Below are 24,809 nucleotides of genomic sequence, written 5' to 3' on the forward strand. Positions count from 1 at the left end.
CATGATCAGGGGACTGCAGGGCAGGCCCTATGAGGAGAGACTACGGGACCTGAACCTGTTCAGCCTCCACAAGAGAAGGCTGAGGGGGGATCTTGTGGCCTGTTACAAACTGGTCAGGGGGGATCAGAAGGCATTGGGGGAGTCCCTGTTCCCCCGAGCACAGCCAGGAGTGACCAGGAACAACGGTCACAAGCTAGCAGAGGGTAGGTTTAGGTTAGACATCAGAAGGAGCTATTTCACGGTCAGGGCGGCTAGGGTCTGGAACCAAATTCCAAGGGAGGTGGTGCAGGCTCCTACCTTGGGGGGTTTTAAGAAGAGGTTAGATGAACACCTTGCTGGGGTCGTTTAACCCCAGTACTCTTTCCTGCCATGGCAGGGGGTTGGACTAGATGATCTTCTCAGGTCCCTTCCGACCCTAGAAACTATGAAACTATGAAACTTCAATCCTGATTTGTATTAATGAAGCTATACAGGTTTTACCCAAAGACAAATAATGGCAGGATCAGAGCCTTTAAAGCAAGATAGAACAAGGAGTATAACAGAAGGTGGATACAGGAGGGGATGGATAAGAGACAGTGACAGGAACATGTATATACTTGATATGAGGAAAAAATAACAGATATTCATAGAAATGGGTTTGGGGTACGATGGCAGAACAGTCAAGGTGTTTGTTACAGCTATAGACGTGTGAATTTGACACTGTTTTGTACTCAACACAAAGGCCACCCCTATCAACCCAGGAGGAAATGGATATTCAGTCTTTCAGGAGTCAAATGCATCTGGATGTGGTGACAGTCCCATGAGTGCCTGGTGTCCTGGTAGCTGTAGAATCTGGTGTACTTTACCAGGTTACACCAGGGGTTATTTTTTGATTAATTAGTTCATAGAGTTAATTTCATACCTTTTCTCAGAATCTGGGAATTAAAAGTATTCTGTTACCTTTCCGTGCTTAAGATTTGCATTTTGAAAAATAAAAAGTTGTATCTAGTTGTTATTTCTTTTATTTTTGTATGCACATTTTTATTTAACTATGGTAAAAGAATGTCTATCCAATTATCTGGATGCCCTGATAATCTCTTAGGGTGCGTCCAAATAAGCATGCATGTGCGTTTTCCTGGGGACAAACAGCAGTGGCAAATAGTTGTGCCACTGTTACTTGTCCCTGGGGAACATCCCTGCATGCATGCTGTGGAGCATGGCAAATTGCCTCAGCTTGGGGAGGGGAGGCTAGGGCCAGCAACTGAGCTAGCCCCAGCAGCCTTACCTAGGGTCCTGGGGGCCTCCTGGGGATAGAGCAGGAGCAATCTGGGTGTGTGGAGCCTGGCCAGCAGCCAAAGCATGGCTCTGGCCAGCCAGGCTCTGGTTTTGGGCAGCACATGTACCACCACACTTTTTTTTGACTCTTCTTTTTAGATACTAGAATTTCCCAGTATCTAATTTTGGCTCAGCATGGAGAACCTTTTCCCAAGTATTTTGCACCTCCTCAAAGGCCTTTGAAATGCCAGAAAGTGCATGTGCATGCTCATCTGATTGCACCTTTAGTAATAAATTAGGTGATCTAACCTGTTAATTATCCCATAACCAAATAACTCAACAATTACCAAATAACTCAACAATAAGTAACAATATAACAGTAAGTGTAACCAAAAAAAACCAAACCCATCTGAAACTTGCAAGTAACAAATTCTGAAGATCTAGTAATAAATTAGTCACCTACTTTAAACTAGGAATGCTCAACCCCTGCCCTGCAGGCCAGGTCCAACCACTGAAGCTATACATCTGTCCTATGGGGCTCCTCACAGGTCCAAAACTATGATGGAAGGGGAGTGGCGGATACATTAATTGCTGCTCACTGGTCACGTCTACACATTCATTAATGCACCATAGTTACTCTGCATTAAGTTTAGTACTTAGCTGACAAAATACTAAAGCAATGCACAGTAACTTGTGCTACTGCACAATAGCACTGGCACATGGGTTTTTAGTGATGTTTACTGTGCAGTAGCCCAATACTATTGCCCAGTAGCTTATTAGCATGATTCTGCCTGACACTGTACTGTACAGTGTTATTATGCTGCTGCACAGTTAGCATCTTGTGTAGACACACCCACTGGCTGCCAAATTTCCAGACCCATGGAGTGCCCTGTAGTCTGGACAGCTTGGCCCTGTGAGCCACATCAGACACACAGGGCCCAATCCTGGTGCAGGGCCAAGCTGAAGTGGAATGGATCCCTGTTCTGGACCACAGAGGTGGCACAGGGCCCAATCCTGGCATGCAGGGCTGGGTGAGGGTGGCACGAGGCCCAATCCCAGTGTGCAGGGTTGGGCAGAGACAGTGGGGAGCCTGATCCTGGCATGTAGGCTTGGGTGGAGGTGGTGTGGGGCCCAATCCTAGTATGTGGGACACCAGGGTCCAATACCAGCATGTGGTGGTAGATGGGGCAGCATAGGGCCCAATCCAGGCATAAAGGAGGTGGCCATGTCTGTACAGCCAAATCCTGAGACCCAGCACCCAATCTGGCACTTGGACCAGCTTCACAGCCCTCATCTGACCCACCAGGCCAAAATGTTGAGTACCACAGGTTTAAACAGCTGTGGCTATCTTAACTTCCACCTGATCAGTCATGCATGGGGGATTTCATTCCAGAAATGAGTCATGCATGGGGGATTTCACTCCAGAAATGAAATTCTGGGGTGCTCTTCCTCTGGGAAGAGCATAGTTATATGGTGATTGGACAGCATACTTTTTGGGTCCCTCCCCCTCCTCCCCCCAAGAACTAAGCTTCCCTAAAATCTAGCAGTACCCCACTCCTGTGAAAAACTGTACTTTAGTTACCCAAATGTTCATCACTCACATGCTGGAATCAACTGTTTTTACCATGCAGATAGAACTGCTTCAGAGGGTTAAGGAGATTAAATATATTTCTGAGCGATGTTTGAGTCATGGTCCGCTATAATACAAGGTTCACTGCATCATTCAACAGAAATCAAAACACTTTTCCAAAGCAGAAAATATTTCTTTCCAGTAACAAAAGGGAAGATGCACAAAACCCCCTGCTACACATTGATAGGCTTACTCTGCAGGGACACAGCATAGCCTATATAGCCTTGGGAGGAAGGAACAGAAAAACAACATTAAAATACTGGAAAATAAAATTGCCCAAGCACAGCCAGAATGCTAAATAAAGTCACTGAAAGCAAAACATGGCCTTTCTATAACTAGCAAGCAGATAACTGTTTGAGATGTCCAAGTTGCTGAAAATTTTATTTCAAGATCTCCCTAGCAGGGATACTAACTGGGGACAATCCCAGACCTGAGTTTTACATAATGGAACAGGCAGCAGGAAAATTCAGGCAGTTTCCCCATTACTTGATATGTTAACCCATAATGATACTTTTAAAAAAAAAAGAAAAAGACCAGGTTCTTTGGGTAAATCTGATATCTTTTATTAGACCAATTCAAATAGTTGGAAAAAAAATTAATAACAAATTTATGTTCTATCCAGCTTTAAAGCACCAAACTAGAAATGATTCTTAGCTTTTAAACTTTATGAGTAATCTAGTCAGTCTGCATAAACATGCATTTCAGTTTCAAGTCCTGTAGAAAGAAGAAGTTAGAAACATAAGAATTGCCATTTACTGGGTCAGATAGGTCATCTTGCCCAGTACCCGGTGTAACACAGTGACAGAGAGTGAACTGGGTTTCCCACTCTTCCTCTCTCACTTGCAGCTTCCAGCATTTGAAGTCTAGTAAATAGGGTTGTATGAAGCTTCAGTCCCTGATTCAATTTGGCAGTGATTCGGCTGAATCTAATCAGGAGACTCTTTAATCTCTCCAAATTGAATCGGAACCTTCCGAATCAATTCGGAGAGATTCAGAAAGATTTGGAGATTTGGCCATAGACACAGCTTTAAGTGTTTTTTCTACATACCTCAAGGTATCAGGTGCAGCTTGTAAAGGCTGTGATGCTGGGGCAGATGGAGCATCCCACAGGAGAATGGGGGGTGGGTAGCATGCTTAGCAGCGAACCCAGAAATGGACCAGAAGCATGTCCGGTCCACTTCCTGGTCCTCCAGGGAGCGCACTGGGGGACCCACTCTGTGCCCCCTCAGCTCAGCAACTGGTGCCTCCTGGGTCTGGGAAGGTACCTGGGGTCTCCCCTGTGGCCAATCTCTGAGCTGGGGGGGCACGGGTGAGCTCCCCAGCAGACCCAGAAGTGCACTGGAAGTACTTCTGTTCCACTTCCGGGTTCACTGCCAAGCATGCTGGTGGCCCCCCCGTGCTCCTGTGGGATGCTCCATCTGCTCCAGCATCACAGCATTTATGAGCTGTGCCTGCTACCTTGAGGTATGTAGAAAAAACCCTTAAAGCTGTGTTTGTGGCCAAATCACTGATTCTCCGCATCAGCATTGAATCTTCAGATTCGGATTCAGTCGAACTGAATCGGGGACAGTCATCCGAATCAACTAATCGAATCCAAATCCAACTCGAATATGACCCACTTCATGCACCCCTACTAGGAAGTTCTAATTCAGAGGCTGTGTCCCTAACTCCCGTGCTTTGTAGCTACTGATGGTACAATAGCTACTCCTCCAAGAATTTGTCCAATCCCTTTTTGAATCTAGCTGAACAGTCGGCTTCCACAACATCTGGTGGCATAAGTTCCATGCTTTAATTGTACACTGTGGGAAAAAGAACTTCCTTCTGTTAGTTTTAAACGTATTACCTACTAGTTTCACTTTGTGATCCTTAGTTGCATTGAAAATCACATTTAAACTTCTTTCCACAGCAAGCTCATCTCTGTAGCAGGGGAAAACACATTACCCAATTTATTTACTAGTCATTACTATTTTTTAAATATGCAAGAATGACTGCTGGAAATGTTTTTACTGATAAATTGCACCAAATTGTATTGGGCTAGATTGTGGGTAGCCTAAGCATAATCATACAGGTGCATTAGGAGTAATAAAATAGTCCTCCTATGAAAATCAGTTTTATAAATAATTCTGAGAGTCCCACAGACTAATTGCGTTTGTAAACTCTGATTGAAAAAGCAATGATTGCCTGATGAATAACAGTGATTAATATAAACATTTACTGGATGCATCTACACATGTGCTTTACTGTGGAGTTGACTAGTTAATGTCGCAGTAAAGTATCTCTGTCTACACAAGTACCAGTATTAGGGTGCAATAAATTAATTAACTCCGCTGTAAGGTAGTTCTGTTGGGGACAATACTATCTTATGGCAGTTATTAACTGCTGTGATATGCATGTGTAAATGCTGACCCAGGCATAAATTGTGCCTAGTCAACCCAGGCAATGGGGCCAGACCCCTGCCTGCTCCCTAGCTACACAGCTCTGCACTTCAGGCACTTTTGTGCCTCAACCAACCCATCTGCCACCTGATACCAACACCCAGAGCCCTGAGTTGATCCCCTGAGCCTGATGCCAGCCTGGGGCTGCTCTACCCTGCCTCAAAATACTGCCGTCCCAGGTGCACGTGATTTAATTGATTATTACATCAATTTACAGCAAATCAATTTACAAATCAATTTAAATTATTATTTAAATGTATCTACACACACAAACTAACCGGGGGTTATTATGTCGCCTTCATAGCACGTATAGATGCATCCACTGGGCGCATCCAGACAAGCACAATTATGTGGTATGTGGTGCCACAAACACATTTGCAGTGCCACATCCTGCACAGTCTGGTGTTCTCTCTGCTGCAAGGACACACTGCCCAAGCATGCACTGTGCCAGGGTTTGTTTCAATGGGTTTTGACCCTTGGATGTCCAGGGGTCAAAAAGCAACCGTGGGGGGAAAAAATGGTGCAACACACACTTGGGCAGCACATGCCACTGAAAAGAAGAGCTGGGCTGCCCAGAACCACACTCTGCTCCCAGCCAAGCTCTGCACAGCAGAAATCACCAGGGCTGCAGTCCCGGGAGGCCCTGGAACCTCAGGTAAGTGCTGCTCCCAGCCTCCCCTACCCCACCCAAGGCAACTTGCCATGTGCCAAAGCATGAGTAGCCCAGGCGTTCCCTGGGGACAGGTATCTGTGGTGCAAGGTGCACTGCTGCTAGTTGTCCCCAGGGAACCAAACATCCACGCACATCTGGACACACCCACTGAGTTCTTTCTGGTTTCATGCCAGACAGATCAACTTAAGTAACTTGATCTGTATATATTTTTAAGCATTTTAATATAATTTAGATTGTTTTGTAAATTCAATTGTTGAAAATTGCTTTAATAATACATGTTTTAATAGTTTTGAATATGTAACCTGGGCGGTACTCCAAAAGGTACCCCCTCTCTCAAATTGAAGGAATCAAAGCAGGTGCACAAATGCTGTGGGAGGTGTAGGGACTCTCCTCCCGTATAGAGCAGAGCCAGACCACCAATGGGGACTTAACCATATACCTTTTAATACTGGGAACATAACAGGCATAAATCAGAGGGTATAGTGGACAGTGCAGTGCCCCAAGAGGGCAGGATTCAACAAAGGTTAGACACTTACAATCATTGACAAAAACAGAGTTAACAAAATATAAAGCACAAACAGCAGAACAAACAATATGGGTTGGTGAAATATAAAAAAGCGCAAAATGCAAAATGTCAAATGACAAGGAAATATAGGGCCTTGGTACCTGGAGGGGGAGAAAAAACACAATAGCCCCTTTCCACTGCAAGAAGATTTGCTTCTTGTTATCTCACCCACCCCAAGTCATGTCAGCTGGGACTTGAACCCAGATCTCCCATGTGGTGGATAGGGATGCTGCCGCACCACCACCACTGGTGGCAGCACTCTAATCTGATAGGGGTCTTGACCTTCCCAAAGCTGCCTGGCCTCTGATTGGAGGAGCTGAAAGCAGAGCTGGGAACCCCTTAGGTCGCTGCTCAGATCCTTGCTGGAGTGGGGGAGCCTTTACTGCTGCCCACACCCTCTCCTTGGGGATCCTGGAGCCCAGTAGGGGGCCTCTCCTGCTGGCTGCACTGCTGAGGGTCCCACTGCCGCCTGCAGGTCCTGCTCCTTCAGGATCTTCCAGGGCACTGCTCCTGCCCTACTGGCTCAGCTCTGTGAAGCCCCTTCCTTGTTGTCCCTCACTGGTCTCTCCCCTGAGTCAGCCCACGCTGCCCCTTTTATACCCCTCCAGGTGACCCAAGGGGCCAATCAGGGGACACGGGGGGTGAGTCTCTGGGGCCTGATTGGTGCAGAAAGGGAATCCCAAGTCCTCCAATCATCTTTGCCCTTTCAAAACCCCTGGGCCAGGTCACTGCCAGCCAGCCTGAGCCAGGCAATCACAAATATTTTTGGATATTCTTAATAATGCTAGCATCTATAACTTGGATTTTTTTGATTTCTGAAGCCCGCTGTTCAATTCAGTGCAATTGTGTTATTGGTGCACTTAAAAATGGGTGTTATGAAGAAAATAATTTTATCCCAAGATTCTGATCTTACAAGCTGCATTTTCTCCTTTTGTGTTTTTTCTGTGATAATAAAACTTCTAATTATTATTTTCTTTAAAAAACAACAGTAATGTTTGACAGTGCACCTATAGACAATATAATTTCACTCTACATGTATGAATTCATGAAAATATGAGAGATTCTACATGTTCCACATTCTATTTACTTCATTTGAAAGAAAGTAACATGGGGTTGTGTGTCCAACAAATAGAATGTAAGGTACCTACTAGGAACATGCACCTTTTTTAGCTCCAGAAATTTAATTTAGAGACAATTGCAACTCCTCTTTTATTCCTTAATACTTCAGAGAGCCAAGTTTCTAGTCTGTTCTGTTAACGCTCTGTTTTCAGGTACGTATGAAGGACTGAACTTTGGTTTTCTGTGCTCAGAAATTCCATAAATATTGCCACTAGGGATTAGTAATTTATGTGTTTATATATTTATTCTTGGAAGTCACAGTCAGCACCAAGTGCAATAAAGACTGGGTTGAGTGGCGGTGCCCTCAGATATGCTGTCCTGCCCCATTGGATCACCAAGGTAGTAGCATCCCCCAGCACTTCAGAAAGGCAAGTTAGCCTCCCCAGTTTGTTATGCAAACACTGCTACCCTGGTCCTGGTTCAGGAGATAACCCAAGAGAATCAGTATGACGTGTCTGAGTGCACCATTGCCAGGCACAGTGAATCTGCAGTGTAGCCCCCGCCACACATACATACCTCCCTCAGTGGACAAACACAGGTATTTTTTGTGCAAATACCAAGAAGCTGGGAAGTGAAATCTCTGCCATCTTGTGGTAAATTGATTTCCAACTTCAAGGATGTTCTTTCATTGGAAAATAGAGTCTGACTTAATCGTCACAATTTTGTGATGATAAAGGATCATGGCCTCAGTTTTCAGGAAAATGCCTCACTTAGACAAGACTCAGTCCATAAAATGGATATGTACAACTACAAACACTTTATAGTTTACCAAATTTACTGCCCAAGCAATGACTCTGCTGGTATTAACAGCAGTTTTACCGCTGCAAGATGTGAACCAGATGACTGAGTTTGGCCAAGTTTCAGTCAAGACAGCTCTCAGTAGACAAGAGACAGTGGAAGGCGCAGCTAAGCAACCTCTTTGCTCCACTAATTCTGGGACTCACTGTAGGCTGGTCTGGCTCCTCATCTAACCTAGAGGTAAGAGACCATTCTGCAGACCAGTGAATACTGGAGCACAGTCCACCTTGCTCCAAGCCTTGCTCCAAGCCTGGATGTCCCTTAAATAGTGCTTCTCGACCTTTTTTGGACCATGACCCATTTGTAAACATCAATGGCCAGTCCTGACCCAGTTCTCCTCACTCTCGAACTTCTGCCCCTGCCCCTCTCCCCCCCTCCCCAGTGTGTGGGACCAAGGGTTAGATGTGTGTGGTAGGGGGTGGGTGTGTGGGGCATGGGGGCAGCCCCTTGCAGGCTGAAATCCTGCCAGCCTGCAAGGGAAAAGCCATGGTTTCCCAAGTTTTTCTTTTTTACAGGAGAATCCATTTTTAAAGTTTGTGCACAGCCCTTTCATATATTCTTGCAACTCACTTTTGAGATGCAACCCATGGGTTAAGAAATGCTGCCTTAAAGAACAGTGCTAAGTAGGTGGCTTTGAACCAATAGTGCTAGCTTGTAACCACCAAAAAAGGCATGGTCCAGATCCTGTTTTAAGTCAGCGTTCTGGACTTGTGGTAGAGAACTCTTAGACTACACCAAAGAGTGAACTGTATATGGTTTTGTTTGAGTTTTGATAAATTGTTACTTGTTAATTTCTGTTACATGATCTGAGTTGTGTTCTAATTCAAATGTGATGTGTGCATGAAATGTGAAACAGGGTGAATGAATGTCAAGTCCACAACTGGGTTTTGAAAAATATAGCTGCAATATAAATTGATTCACAAGAAAAGGTTTGCTTTGCATTTAGTTTAAGAACATGAACAGGAACGATTGTCACTAAATTAAAAATTTTGCAAGTAGAGAATTGGAGAATGGGAATGAAGGGAAAAAAGTACTTTTTAAAAGTCTGTAACAGAGGCTGGCAACCTGCAGGCTGGTCTGATGCGGACCAAATGACTTCTGCAGTATGTCAGCAGCAGAGAACCATGCCTGATCCAGGTGGCTGGGAACAGCACCCATGCTGCCAGCCACTGCTTCTCCCAGCCTGCCCACTTCCCAGCTGGATATAGAGGAAGGTAGGGGGGCGAGGAAAAGTGACAGCAGCATGGACTGAGCTTCCAGCTGCCTGGCCTCATGCATTTCCTCACTGTTCAGCCCCCACATGGGCATAGGTACAGGAACAGGCAACGCTCTCCAGCACCTTGAGCCAGATGCAGCCACAAGCTGTACGTTTCCGACCTGTTCTATGAGTTCTCTGAATCCCCAGTGTACCTGGAGGTTCCAACCACCTGTATTAAAGGGTCTCATTAAAAAGTGGTCCTTTCTTTCTGTTCATCTTTGTAGATCTGGAGACTCAACAGCCAGAATATGGAATCTCAATGAAAACAGCAACAGCGGTTCCACTCAGTTAGTTTTGAGGCACTGCATAAGAGAAGGAGGACACGATGTCCCCAGCAATAAGGATGTGACTTCATTGGACTGGAATGTAAGTTAACTTCTAAGAACATGCATAGTTTTTAACTCTATAAATTTAATTTAGAGGCAATTGCAGCTCCTATTTTATTCCTTTATACTTAAGAGAGCCAGGATTCTACCCTACTCTATGAACACCCTACTTTCAGGTACATATATAGGACTGAATTTTGGTTTGCTATACTCAGATATTCCATATGTGTTGCTACCAGGGCTGAGTAATTTATGTGTTCATATATTTATTTTTGGAAGGTGTAGTCAGCACCAAGCTCGGTAAAGACAGTTGGACATGAATGAGAAGGACTAAACAACTTTTTATTGTGGATTAGCAGACAACCTTCTGAAGTCCCTTTGTCTCTGACTATCTACTTGCTCCAAAGAGGGGACAATCTTCCAGTTACCAACTCTTCTAAATTATGGAGCATCTCTAAATTGTAACTTTTATCACCATAGAAGTGTGAATAAAAATGGCTTAACTGTCTTTAAGAATAAGGAAATAAAAAAAGTAAATGTTGGTCAGACTTCACATCAACCCAAGTTGCCATTTGCAGGTTTGGGGCTCACATATATTGATTGTTCATCACTGCATGATTATTGTGACCCCAGAGCAAATTGGATGCTTCACCAAAAAAAGGGTTAAAGCTGTGGAATTTATAGCTTACACTTTTATGATAAACTTGATGCTGTGAACGAAGGCAATGAAAAGCAGACACGGGTTACAGCAATGTTAAAAAGGAAGATAAACGTGAAAATAGTGAATCTTCTTGAATACTTGATCAAGAATGGTGTGAGCAGCATGGAAAAGAACAATATCCAGGATGATTTGGAAAAAGGAGTTGGATGGTAGTTAAGTAGACCAGAGTAAAGAAATGAAGAATTCACTACAGAGAAGGAAGCAAGAAGGGAAAAAAGAGATGAGTATGGAAAAAGTGGAAGGAATGGTTGGGAAGAAGTATCTTTCAATGACTGATCTTTTCATTTAATTTCCAAAGCTATTACTTCTATCAAGATATATCTTAAAGTTTATTTTAGTGTTTACATAAGCAAACGTTCCTAATGAATAACTCAATATGATCCCAAATTGTTAAGGTGATTTACAAGGGAAGTGAAAACAAGAAAATTACTACTATCTTGTGGGATGGAAATCTGAACTATATTTGTCCATCTTTTACTTCTGCATCTTTTACTTATCTTTCCCCTCTCTTGTTTTCCATTGTGGTTATCACCAGGGATCCTGGTTTTCTCTGATTAAAAAAAATCTCCAATTTTCAGATCAAAAAAGTAACCCACAATCCACATTCTTCCATGATCAGAATGAGACACTTTTACTTTTTTAACCTAAAAATTAAGGAGGTTTTTTTTTTATCAGAGAAAATCAAGATCCCTGGTTATTACCTATGTGCATACCATCATGTAACTGAATACGTCTCAGTAAATGTGATTCAGATTGTGTTGCTTTATAACTTGTGCTAAATAAGTAGCTACTTTCTCCCATTGTTTTTAAAGATATGAATGGACATAATTTATCAAGGGGTTATTCTGTGCTTTTCTTAACTTAAAGATATCTGCCATTATTATTTAGTTAGACGTATGATAGTATTTGTATTCTGATATGAACCTTTCCTACTAGTATATTTTTATTCTCTTGTGTTTGTATATGATTAATGTTGTAATAGAAACATTATCAAAGGGATTCATGTTAAAAATTATATGCTAAATGCTAGAAAATGCTAACTATGTTTATCAACCATAAAACAAATCCCAGAAAATCATTATATACCAGGGACTTGTCCTAATGCTTTTGTTAAGTTATTCTGTTATTCAGTATAGCCCAATATTTAATGTCATGTTTGTGAATTTTATTCTCTCATTGGTGACAATAGTGCTAACCTCTAATTTAATAACAGTAGTTGATGTTTTGCCATGCTAGCTGTCACATTTCCCTTATTTCAGAAGACACTAAGTTAAAGAATAAATCAGTGAATCTGTGTGCAGTCTTTATTTACATTTTGTTTTTATTGCCCTTTTCACACCAGAGTGATGGAACACTGTTGGCTACAGGATCATATGATGGTTTTGCAAGAATATGGACAGAAGATGGTAAGTCAAACAACAGTTTTGTTTTCACAAATGGTTGCTAGTGTTGTGCTATGTTATCCTTATTCCAGCTTCCAAGCAATTGTGACATTCATCTTTTTTTTTACTTTTTATTTCAGGAAACCTTGCTAGTACCTTAGGTCAACATAAAGGTCCTATATTTGCCCTTAAATGGAACAAAAAGGGGAATTACATTTTAAGTGCTGGTGTTGATAAAGTGAGTTTTACACAGATGTAACTTTGATGTATAAATGTTCTGATGCTGTGAACCTGTCTTGTTTAAAATTCCAGTGCCCCCTCTTTCTCTTGCTTTGCAAATTTGCCCTATTTTAAGATTGCTTTGTTGGGCCTTGATTTCATCAGACCAAGTGACTGATTACTCTTCCATGTTTATATAAATTTATACCATGCAAGAACAGTTTTTTACACATCCTTACTTTGCTATATGTGTCAAACTGAATGTTGCGCCTTTTCTATATCAAGGAAACAAGTGTTATTTCCTTGTGTATTTACATCCATCTCCTTTAGCAAATGAAAATATCCTGGGACAGGGAAACAGGTTTAAAAGGTCTTGTTTTCTAGCTGATCTCAACATCCAGACAGACAAATTTGAATAAACTATTTACATTTTTGTTTGCAAAACATGCTGGTGTTAATTTTAAAAGCAGGCCAACAGCGCCAGGTTTCAGTTGAGTATTCCTCAAAGATACAGCTTTCAAATTTTGATGAAGGATGAGAACAAACCCTTTTGTACTGAAACAGGAAAGTAATTTCCTAAAATCCTTGTAAATGAAAATTTTAGTTTGATGCCATTTTACAGCTAGTCCATACCCAGTGGAATCGTCTACATGAGCCCCCCATGATGCATTTGTTACTGCACCATTATTTAGTACTTGCTTTAGGAAGTACTAAATGATAAGCACAGTAACAGTCATTACTGAGCTGTCCTTGAGGTAAACAGTTATATTTAGCAGCTGTATCACCGTAGCAATGTGCTATAGCGAGGTAGCTTGTTGCTATGGTGATGTAGCATCGGCATCATGGTTTGTGCCCACTGATGCTACATCGCCATAGCGAAGAGCTACATCACTGTAGTGTGTCGCTATGGCAATATAGCACCACGTGTAGACATACCCAGTATCTCTTATTTCCCAGCAGTGGCTCCATTATTCCAATAGATCCATTTTCTTTGGATCAGCATCAGTTCTTTACATGACCGCATTATCAGTGACTTAAGGCATCCTGTGTTTATTTTATGGAAAAAATATATTTTTCTAATAAACATACAGTTCACTCCGAAGATAATGCTCAATTCTATAGGATTTTGCTGAAGTTTTCTGTATCTATGGGGGGGAAAAATCCATAGTAAGCCAATTATATTTTCATGTGGCCACCACAGTGACGGCATACACTGTACATTTTTCATTTAAATGAATGTTCTACATGGTGACTTAGTAATGATACTTACAGAATCTCTTAGGTCCATGATAAATAAAATCAGTCTAAATTGTACAAAACATGGGAAAAGAGCTTTATTTAAAAGATAAATCTTATTATTGAAATTTATTGAGTAATTGAAATACCTGTAACAAAGTGTTCCTAAAGCTCAACCTCATGAAATTTCTGAGTCTGATCTCCTGGCTAATGCATTTCAGAGGTGTGCAACCCATTCCCATTGGTTTCATTGCTTTCTTCGTAATGGTGACAGTTCAATATCTACACTTACATTATTTTCCCATCACTAGTATATTGGGAGAGATTTATATTATACACCATTGCAACAGCCAAGGGGCCCTGCAGTCAATAATGTTATCAAGCTATCTTTAAGAATTGGTCCTCAGGGAGCTCTTTTTTTCCCCCTGTTACTTTCCAAGAGGAATGGTCACTAATCTTTTTTTCTTTTCCCTCCCTCTGGACATAGACAACAATAATTTGGGATGCTCACACAGGAGAAGCCAAGCAGCAGTTTCCTTTCCATTCAGGTAATTGGCATTTTAGCTTTTTGTGAATAAAGTGATTTTTTTCTGAATCCCTTGATGTTAGCAATCTGAAAATATCCCTTTGAAAAAAGATACAACTGAAAGTAAAACCAACTTTAAAATGGATGTGTGCCTTGCTGTTCATGAACAGTTGGGTTGCATTCTTGTTTTCTGCTTAAGAGAAGGTAAGGGGCTCTGCAAGAACTGACCATGTTGGCTCGGTTACATACTCAATTAGAAATTCTTTGAGAGCATCATTTGCAAGGCATAGACACCAAGTTGAAATTGACTTTCAGAGAATTTAAAGTATTTTTCTAGCACAGTGATTCTCAACCAGAGTACCATGTCCTGCTTTTTATGAATTCCCAGCTGTTTTGTGGGAATTTCTGAGACCTGTTTAGTTCCTGCTAAAGCCCTGAGCTCTAGGAAAGCTCCCTGGGGCTAAGAAGCAGACCCACCACCAACCAGAGTCAGCAAGTGCTACTAAAACTATTCCTGCTTAAAGTTTCTTGAATTAAAAGACCTAGACCCAGGACAGGATTTTAAACAGCCCAAAGTTTAGATCTCAGATTTTGGTTTTGCCTTTTCTTAGAAATAAGGAGCAAAATTCAGATATCAATGAAGATTCTGGATTGCACCATTCCAGAAGTTTGGTGGAGATCATGTGTAGGGTTTTGGTCCCATCTGAACAAGCTGCTTATTAGTCTTGCCCACACAACCAACCCAGTGGGACATCATCCTTTACCAAATAGTAGTTGGGATCAAAATCTGATCCTGGAAAAGTATTTACAGTGAAAGAGCTATATCAGGCATAGTCATATAATGACATTCCAGGTTAAAAAACTACTCTAATTATTTTAAAACATCCAAATTCTTGTTCAAAATATGTTATAGTCCCCTCTCATAGGATAACAGCAATCTATGGTTTGGGGTTTTTTTAAACATAATGGTCTGGTCTAGCATAGGTCCTAAATGGTGCTTAAAAATATGTTATTTTTGTTTTATTAAGTAAAGCCCCCAACACACGTTACATTTAAGGCACCATTAACAGATTAATTGTGCCTTAGTGATCGGCCACATGTGCAACTCAATGCAGTAAACAAGCCACAACCTTATTCCACATACAATGGAATATGCTATAGAATAACTTTGTGGCTCATTTGTATCACACCTTAAATTGAACATGTGGCCAGGACCTGTCAAAACCCATATGTCATACATGAGGAGTTGTATAAACCCTATGTGACCCCTGTCTGGCGGGTACACATGGTTTTATGGCTCCCTTGGACATTGGGCTGCAGCTGCCTGATGCTGGTCTCCCCATGCATTGGGACCCATCAAAACCATGGCAGCACACGTGATTTTATAACTTGCAGTACCCAGGGAATCCAGCACTGAGCTATCTCATCCCAATACTAGGCTCCCCGTGAGCTGAGATGATTGTCAGTTGTGGCTGGGGACTGATTTGGTTCCCAGCCCCAAATGACAATCACCTGGTTGGTTTAATCTTTCTGGTGCAGGGGGATCCCAGGATAACCCCCCAATTCCAAAATCATGCATCTTGCTAAGCATGTGTGGTACAGTAGGATGCATAGTTGTTGGGATCAAGGATTAGATCCTATCATGTCTTAAAGTGAACATCTGCCAGGAGCCTAATTTTTAAAATAGCGCTTATTTCCCAGTGTAAAAATCCAAACCAACCTCGATATTACTGATGTCCATTAGAGGCAGAGATATTTATGGTAGAACCTGGATAATTTGCATAGTTAGTTTCCTAGCTCCTCTGCAAAACAAGGATTTGCAGAATAACTGGGACTATTCAGAATTGCAGTTAAGAGCTTGCGTGGGACTACCAAAGAGCTCTAGCTGAGTCAATGTATTTTTACCTTTGAAGTAAAAGCCATAGCAAACAACTGAGTGGCTTATTTACCTTTAATTCATCAACCCACTGAGAATTAAGCGAGTTCCAAACAATGTGGATTTGAATGATCTACAGTGTGCTGCATTCAAGAGAAAACACAGGGCACATCTACACGAGATTCTTTACTGCATAGCAGATGAATTAGCTACAGAGTGTCACTTCCTACACATGCCCCATCCTGCCCCCCACCCAAGAAACATCACATACCACCAAAGTCCTTGTGCAGACTAGGATTTAAAGGTGCAACATTTCCACCTAACACAATTTAGAAGTCTAGTCCAAACAAATCACACTTCTTTTAGCACATATTAAATGAGTTATATAAAGCCATGAAAGGAACCTGCATTTTGACTAACCTATCATAGCACATGATAAAAATCTGTACTGCCTGGTCAGCCATAGACTTTTAGCACATATTGGTGAAAACTTTCACACAGATTCACACATGTATGCGTACATGTATACAGAACCATTTTATCCTAGTCTAGACAAACCAGAATCCTTTTGTATCTGATCCTGGAGACCTCTGATCTCCCTGGAATTCCCTACAGCCTGGGGTCTTGTTGCAGGTTTAGGTTCAAACCTACAGTTTCCATAAACCACTTTTTTTTAACCCTTTTATAAATTTGCCCTTCTGTTTTCCTCAGCCACGCACAGACTTCAGCCAGAACATGTTCCAAGTGCTCATTTAATTAAACATAATTGGAAGAATCCTATTTTCAGATTTATCGAAGTTTGGACATGCATACAAAGTGCCACCCAGAAGTAAATTATTAAACTGATACAGTGTAACAAGCAAGAGAAAGCTGAGCTAATTAGTCATTACAGTACCATGCTTTGTCACTTGCCTCTCTTCATACTAGACATATTATATTGCTGGTATTTATTTTATTGTAACTTCATTTCTTGAATTTTGGTGGTGGTTTTAAGAAATGTTGTAAAGCAACCAGTTGGCTAAAAGCCTGTATGGCTTTCCCTGCTTTTGCAGTCACATTACTCATTCTGTAAAGCAGGGATTGTCAACATTATCTGGCTGGTCTGCAATGAATCAGTTTGGGTCTTAAGTTGACAGGCACTAAGACCCGGCCACCTCTGCTGCCTCTTTCTGCTACCTGACAGTGGCAGAGCACATGCAGAGGCCCCTCTGCTGGAGCCCATGCTGCCTGACGGTGGTGAGACATAGGCAGAGCCCCTGATATTCTAAATGCCACCAAAGTCACAGCTCCCTGGGCTGGATCCAAAGGCTCCACACACCAGATCTTTAATTTGCTGACTTTTCTCATATAACACCCTTGGCTGTTTTCTCCAAAATATTTTGTTTGTTTGCTTCCTTATATCTTGAATAAACATGATTAAATAAAGCATAGAAGTAATTGTTATTGATACTAGAGATGTTAAGCATAATTTAATGAACCAGGCTTAATTTACCATATCTTTGTAACACTGTTCTTATTTGTATAGCCCTTCCATTATAATTCAATAATTTCAGGTCTAGGCAGGTCTTAGAAAATTAATTCTAGATCGAAATTTCTTAAACTTCCTAGGAGGCCCAAAAGGAAACCAATACTAATGATTATCCATCGTTTTTTATTTAAAAACACACAATTCAAAGCAGCACAGAACAAATGTAAGACAGACAGGCAGTCCAAGGAAATCAAAATCTCAGGCTGCCTCCCAGTCTCCACATTGACTCCCCCTATCTCTGTAGCAGGCTCTTTTTTAAAACATTAACTTTTCTCTTATTTTTCCTCCTATACCAAATCATGTGGATGCTTTGGTTTGGTTATTCATTATTATAAATGACAGATTTAATTGAAGCCTTTAATTCAGCCTTTTCAGTATAGCTGGGATTTTAGGTTTTGGGTGTTGTTTTGTTTGTTCATTTGTTTGTTTAATGGGACAGAGTTAAATGAAAGCCACCTGCTGATTTAGAAAGTGCCATCATCTCTCATGACATGCTTATTTTCATTTCACTGGTTATGAGGATAGAGACAGGACAAATGTAGTCAAGGTAATTGGTATCCCCCGTCCCACTCCCCCACCCAGATAAATTTCTATCCTTAGACTTTTTAAAGTGTTGCTTAGAACAACTCAAAATTATGAATTTCAATGGTCTCATTTTCATTTTAATGATAAACATGCACCACGTATTTGCCCAATATAAATTGTCATCATTACTGGCATATGCATAATAAGAATATTTGGAAAATAAAAAGTAGATCTCATTCTCAGGAGGGCAGCTGAAAGATTTCCTTGGCAACAAAATAAAACAATACAATACATTAGGCCTTGTCTGTATCCAAAGTTGAAGTGGTTTAGCTTTAAATTGGCTTTTGCCCAATTAATGTGTTTTTTAAATTGTGTGTGGATATTCTTAATTTACTTAACCAGGCTTAATCAATTTATCCTAGGTTGATCACCTACCAAATAAAGGTGCCTCTCTATAAAACAAAGCTAAGCCAGGTTGACATGTGTGGAAAACAATAGGCTTAAAACTGCCTGAAGGCCTAAGGGCTCTCATCAGAAGATGCCAAATGAAATATCCAAGTTTCCCTCTCTCCAAGCAGATAAAAAATTGAGCTCCTAAAACAGCTACAGCATATATTCAGTCTCTAAACTTCACATCAGCAATGAACTCTTCCAGGTCTATAAGAGGCCAGTGACTATTTTTTTTTATCCCTTTGGTTAGGTCAGTGGCATGGGGACTTTGTATCTCTTTGCCTTAATGTTCACTCTGTTGTTTGTGCTTTGCAGCCCCTGCTCTGGATGTAGACTGGCAGAACAACACTACTTTTGCCTCCTGTAGTACTGACATGTGCATTCATGTATGCAGACTTGGCTGTGATCGCCCAGTTAAAACTTTTCAAGGACATACAGTAAGTTTCAACCTCCTGAAATTTTAGCCTTGAGAGTCATTACCAACATGTAGCCACGGTGGTAACCGGTGATGTTAAACAGTGTCTGTGTCCCAGGATCAAAAGTGTTTATCTTCCAGCTTTTCCCCAAAGACACATACTGTACCTCACTGCCTGAGAAAAGGGATGTGCTGTTCTAAATCACAAGGTAAAGCAAACCTGTAGCTCAAACAACGTCAGCATTGTATATATATCATGGAATAAAGGGCACAGTTATAAATAGAATTTCATCTCCATAATTTTTAATCTCTTTCAATAAATGTGAAGAAGGGAACAATTTGCTTTTCATATTTTTTCAGTTTTAGAATCAATTTGGTCTAATCAGGTGAGATCCATGAACAGGTACTTCCCACATCCTTCTCCCCATTTCTCACATTTGTCTGTATTCCAGCGTATTCTTCATTGGGTTTAATGCTAATGTTTAGTGCTTCAGGCTTTGCTTCATAAAAAGAACACCGCTGCCCTGTATAGGTTTGTTAAATCACTTAGTGACTCCATTTTACTGGCCATCAAAGGAAATGTAGACCACATAGGACTATAAATCCATATGGCTACAATCAATGCATTTCAAAAGGTGTAGCAGCCGGACCAATGGCACCATCCTGTACATGGTCCAGAGTCTGTTCTGAGGTATGTGAGCGCAACTCCTGATAACTATATGTGGAACTGAATGTGTGCATTTGTGGATTAAATATAAGTTTAAAATATTTTCAAGTAATGTCATTGCCCACAAGACTGTGCTTGCACTTTCCTGTCCCTAACATTTTTTCTTTTATCTGTTAATATTAAAAGGCAGGTGAAACTGACTGACTCAATAGGGGAAATATTAGGCTTAATGGAAAGCGAAGGATTGTAAAATGCACAAACTGGAAAAGTAGGTTTCCTCTAATTCCATGGAATAACAGTCATTTCATAAGAGTTTTGCAGACAGAAAGATGATTTTGAAATTTTAAAGAGCCACTAACTTTCGAGTAGTCCAAGTTGGATTTTACTTTTGCACTAGAGCACATGTCTTTTTAGGTAGATGAGCACTACTCTGAAGTTGCATTATTTGGGAATACAGATCTCTGCAAAACGTTTTCCCTACATTTCTTCTAAGAAAAATATATGCCTTGTATTAATTGATATAAGAAACATAAAAAGTAGAATCATAGAATAATAGAGGAGCAGAGCTGAAAGGAATTTTGAAAGGTCATCATCTCTATCCAACCCCATGCGGCAAACAGCAGAGCCCAGAAGCCTGGGAAATACCAGTAGTAGAACATAGGCATAGTTATGCCTCGATCATCCTTGACCAGTGGCTGTCCAAGCTCTTCTTGAACACCGCCAGTGCTGGAGGTCCACAACTTCCCTAGGCAGTCTATTCCACTGTCTCATGTTCTAATAATGAAGAAGTTTTTTTCCTGATATTTAGTCTAAACCTACTTTGCTGCAACTTCAAGCCATTGGTCTATGTCCTGCTCTGCAGCAGGAGAGAAAAGGTGTTCTCCATTTTCTTTATAGAAGCCCTTAAAGTATTTGAAGACTGCTGTCATGTCCCCTCTTAAGTGCCTTTTCCACAAACTGAACATGCCTAGCTTCTTCAACCTCTCCTCGTATGATGTGCCTTCTGAGTCCTTTATCATTTTTGGTGCCCACCCCTGGACTCTCTCTAACTTCTTAACATTCTTTTTAAAATGTGGAGCCCAAATCTGCATGCAGTACTCAGAATGAGGCCTAACCAGAGCCAAGTAAAGAGGCACTATTACCTCCCATGTCTTGAACTTACTACTCCTGTTGTTGCATCCCAAAATCACATTCACTTTTTGTGTAGTTGCATTATACTACAAACTCATGTTGTCTCTGATCTACCAAGACTTGCAAATCTTTATCTGTAGGGCTGCCATCTAGCCAGGTGTCACCCATTTTGTATTTTTGATTATTCTTCCTGAAGTGTAACACGGTGCATTTGTCAACATTGGACTTCATCCTGTCCAACTTTCCAGTCTTTCAAGATCTTTCTGAATTGCAGTTCTATCCTCCAGCAATCCTTCCAAGTTTCATCTTGTCTGTAGGCTTACTTAAGAAGCTCTCACTTGCAGTATCTAAATCATTAATAAACATGTTGAACAACACTGGACCCAGGACAGACCCCTGTGGGACTCTGTTCAAAATCTCCTGCCATTCTGACATGAATTAATTTATAAATACACTTCCCTTATAACTATTGAGTCAGTTGTCTATCCATCTTTTAGCAGTTTGGTCTAGCCTACACTTCTCCAATTTGTTTATGAGAAGGTCATGTGAAATCTTGTGAAAAGCCTTGCTAAAGTCGAGATATGCTATATCTGTAGCATTCCTTTCATCTACCCAAGTAGTCACTTTGTTGAAGATCAAGTTTGTTTTACATGATTTGTCCTTTGTAAGTCCATGCTGGCTGCTTGCGATCAGCCTTTCCTTTTCCAAATGGATTTCCTTAAGATATGCTCCATTAACTTCCCAGGTATTAAAGTGAAGCTAACCAGTCTGTAGTTCCCTGGGTTCTCCTTTTTTCCCTTTTTCAAAGACTGGCACTACATTAGCCCTTTTCCAGTACTTGGGTACCTTGCCTGTCTCCCATAACTTCGTAAATATGCCAAGGGCTCTGAGATCTCAGCCAGTTCCTTCAGTACCTTGGGTGAAGTTCATTACGCCTTGCTGACTTCAGTTTGTTTATATCCATCAAAAGCTGTCTGTCACTTTTGTTATCTCATCCCTCAGCTTGCCCCTTCTTTACCCAAAAGATCATTATTAGGTATCTCAATAAAAACACTTTTTTGTCTGTGTGAAGACTGGGGCAAAGTAGCTATTAAGGAGCTCTGCCCTCTTTGCATCTTCTGTTAAGTTTTCCTCCTGGTTATTTAACAGCAGGCCCGCAGCGTCCTTGGTCTTCCTTTTCAGGTCAACATAATATAATTGTTTTAAATTAGTTGATTGCAACAGCATTAAAAAATCTGAGTCTAGAGTTGGTTTAAACCTGTCATATGTGGGAGGAGTATCCCAAACTTGTACCAGCCACAGATCAAGTCAGAAATTTGATAGCTAATTGTGTGTAACATCCAGTAATGCATGGTTTCCATTCCTAAGCTGTATTTAGGTATTGAGATGTGGAAGAGAAGTTCTGTTTTCATTCATGTATAAGCTAATGAAAGCATAAGATAAGCATTTGCAGTGTTTTCACATGTTGTAGTGATAATGCGTGAGAGCCCTCTGCTGGATGCCAGGTACAATGCAGGCTACTTGGAGCATTCACTTACAAAATCAAATTTTATTTCAGAATGAAGTCAATGCAATTAAATGGGACCCTTCTGGCATGCTGCTAGCATCCTGCTCTGATGACATGACATTAAAGGTAATTTTCCATTCGTGGTATTTACAAACCATCTTGTCTCTGTTTGCATAATTTTCTTTCTAGAATGATGCTGTCATACTACTAAATACTGGGCATGTCTACATGTGCCCCTACAGCACCGTTGTTACTGTGCTGTCACTTACTACTTCGAAAAGGCCCGTACTGCTGTAAGAGCTTCTACTGTGCCAATGACACATGATTATTTTTAGCCATTACATCCCCATAGCAACGTGGTGTACTGAGGGAGTGCACTGCAACAGCGACATAGCAGCAGCATCACAGTTCTTCCCCATGGCCACTACATTGCTGTAGCATGTTGCTATGACAATGAAGCATCTTGTGTCGACATGCCCACTGTGTGTGAATGGTATCTTCATCTTAGGATCCTGGAAGACATTAAAAGCATCACACAGTTGGGATGTGAGGAATTTTATGCCTTATCCCCAGAATTGCATGTCCTGCCATGTCAGATGTATGTAGCAGGATGCATGTGATTGGGTTTGGTGATAAAACTCTTCAGATCCCAGTCACCCAACTGTGGAGAAGGAAGCTCTGCATGGGGAATGGGTCACCCTTGCTGGGCTCCATTGGCACTCCTTCACAGGCACTTAAAAGGTCCAGGTTCTGGAACCAGGACTGGGAGCTGCCTCAGGAGATCTGGTGAGCAGCACCAAGTCTCAGACTCACGATTTAGTGCTACCTCCAGGGATTAGGTGGTCCCAACAGAAATGTGCAGCTGGAACTAGGGAGCCCCTTGATCCCCACCTGCATGTGGACTGGCAACTGAGAAGCTCCCTAATACCCATGAACATGCACCCCAGCCCATTCTGGGGTGCATGCAGCTGAGCACTGGGTAGTCCAGGTCCTCAGCCGTCCTTGTTATATGGACCCATAGAATCATAAAAAATTAGGATTGGAAGGGACCTCAGGAGATCATCTAGTCCTACCCCCTGCTCAAAGCAGGACCATCCCCACCCAATATCAAGCTGCATAGAATAGTTTTAAATATTTGCACACCAGGGGAGCCAATAGGTTCTCTGTGCAGGGACATTTAAAACTACACCAGATAGCCCAATGCTACATGCCATAAATTCATTTATTCAAATTAGAACATGAAACAAATAGGCCTCAAAAGTATTATACATTAAATGTAGAATGTCCTTGTGGCTTGTTTGCCATTTTATCATGTCATAAATTCACTGATTCAATGTTAAAATTTATAGCGTGATAAATACATTAATCGCTCTGTGCCAGCAAAGCACGCCTAGTGGGGATTTAGCTATGTCACCAATCAGGGAGTGTAATGTGTCTACTCTCACAAGTGAAACAAGTTATACTGTTGCAGTTTTGCTGGTATAGGGGTATCTACACTAGGGTTTCTGCCAACACATCTCTATCAGGCAGGGTTCACATTTCTTCACAGCCCCGTTTCACATAGTTATTAGGCCTGTGTGTAGTATTCACTTCGGATTCGGTCGGTTTGGGGGAGAGTGATTCAAATCTGTGATTCGAACCACTGTTGTGAATCAATTCAACTGAATCTGATTCAGAGATTCAGCCGTGGCCAAATCAGCCAAATCTCCAAATCAAACAGGCCTCATCCCCCACCAGCTCTCCCAGCCCCATCAATGGCTGCACTGCCTTGCCCTAGCCTCCTGGCTCTTAAAGAAAAAAGCCTGGCACTCACCAGCTGCTGCCAGGCGGAGTGGGGTGATCCCCACTGCCCTGCAATGTGTGGGGGGATCTGTCATGAGTCTCCATCCCCCACCTGCTCGCCCAGCTCTTTAAAAAAAAAACAACAACAACAAAACAGCCCCCACTCACCAGCTGCTAGGGTCATCCCCAGGGAGTGGCAAGTCAGGACAACGACCCAAGTCCCCATGCTTTGGGGGGCCCGGCGGAGCCGCGTAGAGAAGCTATAATGACTCCACGCTGGTGCCAGCTTCATATCCAACTGCTTGGCACACCCCCATCCCCACCCCGAACAAATCCGGTGCCTCCGGCTGCTCGGCACCCACCCCACCACCACCAAATCTGCCGCCGGCTTCCTCATGTCTGCAGGTGGGGCCCCACACAGGTTGATTTGCCCCAGTCCCTGCACCCTGCTTGGGTCGCTTCTGCTGGCTGCTGCCAGGCAGGGGGGCGATCCCTGCTGCCCCCCACTGCCCCATGCTGCATGGAGGACTGTGCCATGAGCCTCTATCCCCCACCCACTCTCCCAGCCCCATCAATAGCTGCCCCACCCGGCCCCAACTCCCATCTCTTTAAAAAAAGAAAAGCCCTGCACTCACTGACTCCTGCCAGGCATGGAAGGCAATTGCTGCTGCCCCCCACTGCCCTGTGCTGCACTGGGGGTCCTGCCATGAGCCCCCAGAAGCCCCAATGGCTGCTTCAGCAACCAGTGAGTGTGGGGCTTTTTTTTTTAAAGAACCAGGGGCCGTG

The 24,809-nt window shown here is 42.1% G+C and overlaps 1 protein-coding gene across 1 annotated transcript in view; it reads left to right on the forward strand.

Moving 5' to 3' along the window:
• The window catches only part of TBL1X (transducin beta like 1X-linked), a 372,330-nt gene that overhangs the window by 337,447 nt on the left and 10,074 nt on the right, over nt 1-24,809 (forward strand). The window contains exons 8-13 of the mRNA XM_019524649.1: nt 9,957-10,098; nt 12,122-12,185; nt 12,302-12,399; nt 14,104-14,164; nt 18,837-18,958; nt 22,293-22,367. Of these exons, the coding sequence (XP_019380194.1) occupies nt 9,957-10,098; nt 12,122-12,185; nt 12,302-12,399; nt 14,104-14,164; nt 18,837-18,958; nt 22,293-22,367 (562 nt within the window). The remainder of the gene's footprint in view (nt 1-9,956; nt 10,099-12,121; nt 12,186-12,301; nt 12,400-14,103; nt 14,165-18,836; nt 18,959-22,292; nt 22,368-24,809) is intronic.

Source organism: Gavialis gangeticus, unplaced genomic scaffold (assembly GCF_001723915.1).
Source record: "Gavialis gangeticus isolate Ggan-Ray unplaced genomic scaffold, GavGan_comp1, whole genome shotgun sequence".
Classification (NCBI taxonomy): Eukaryota; Metazoa; Chordata; order Crocodylia; family Gavialidae; genus Gavialis; species Gavialis gangeticus.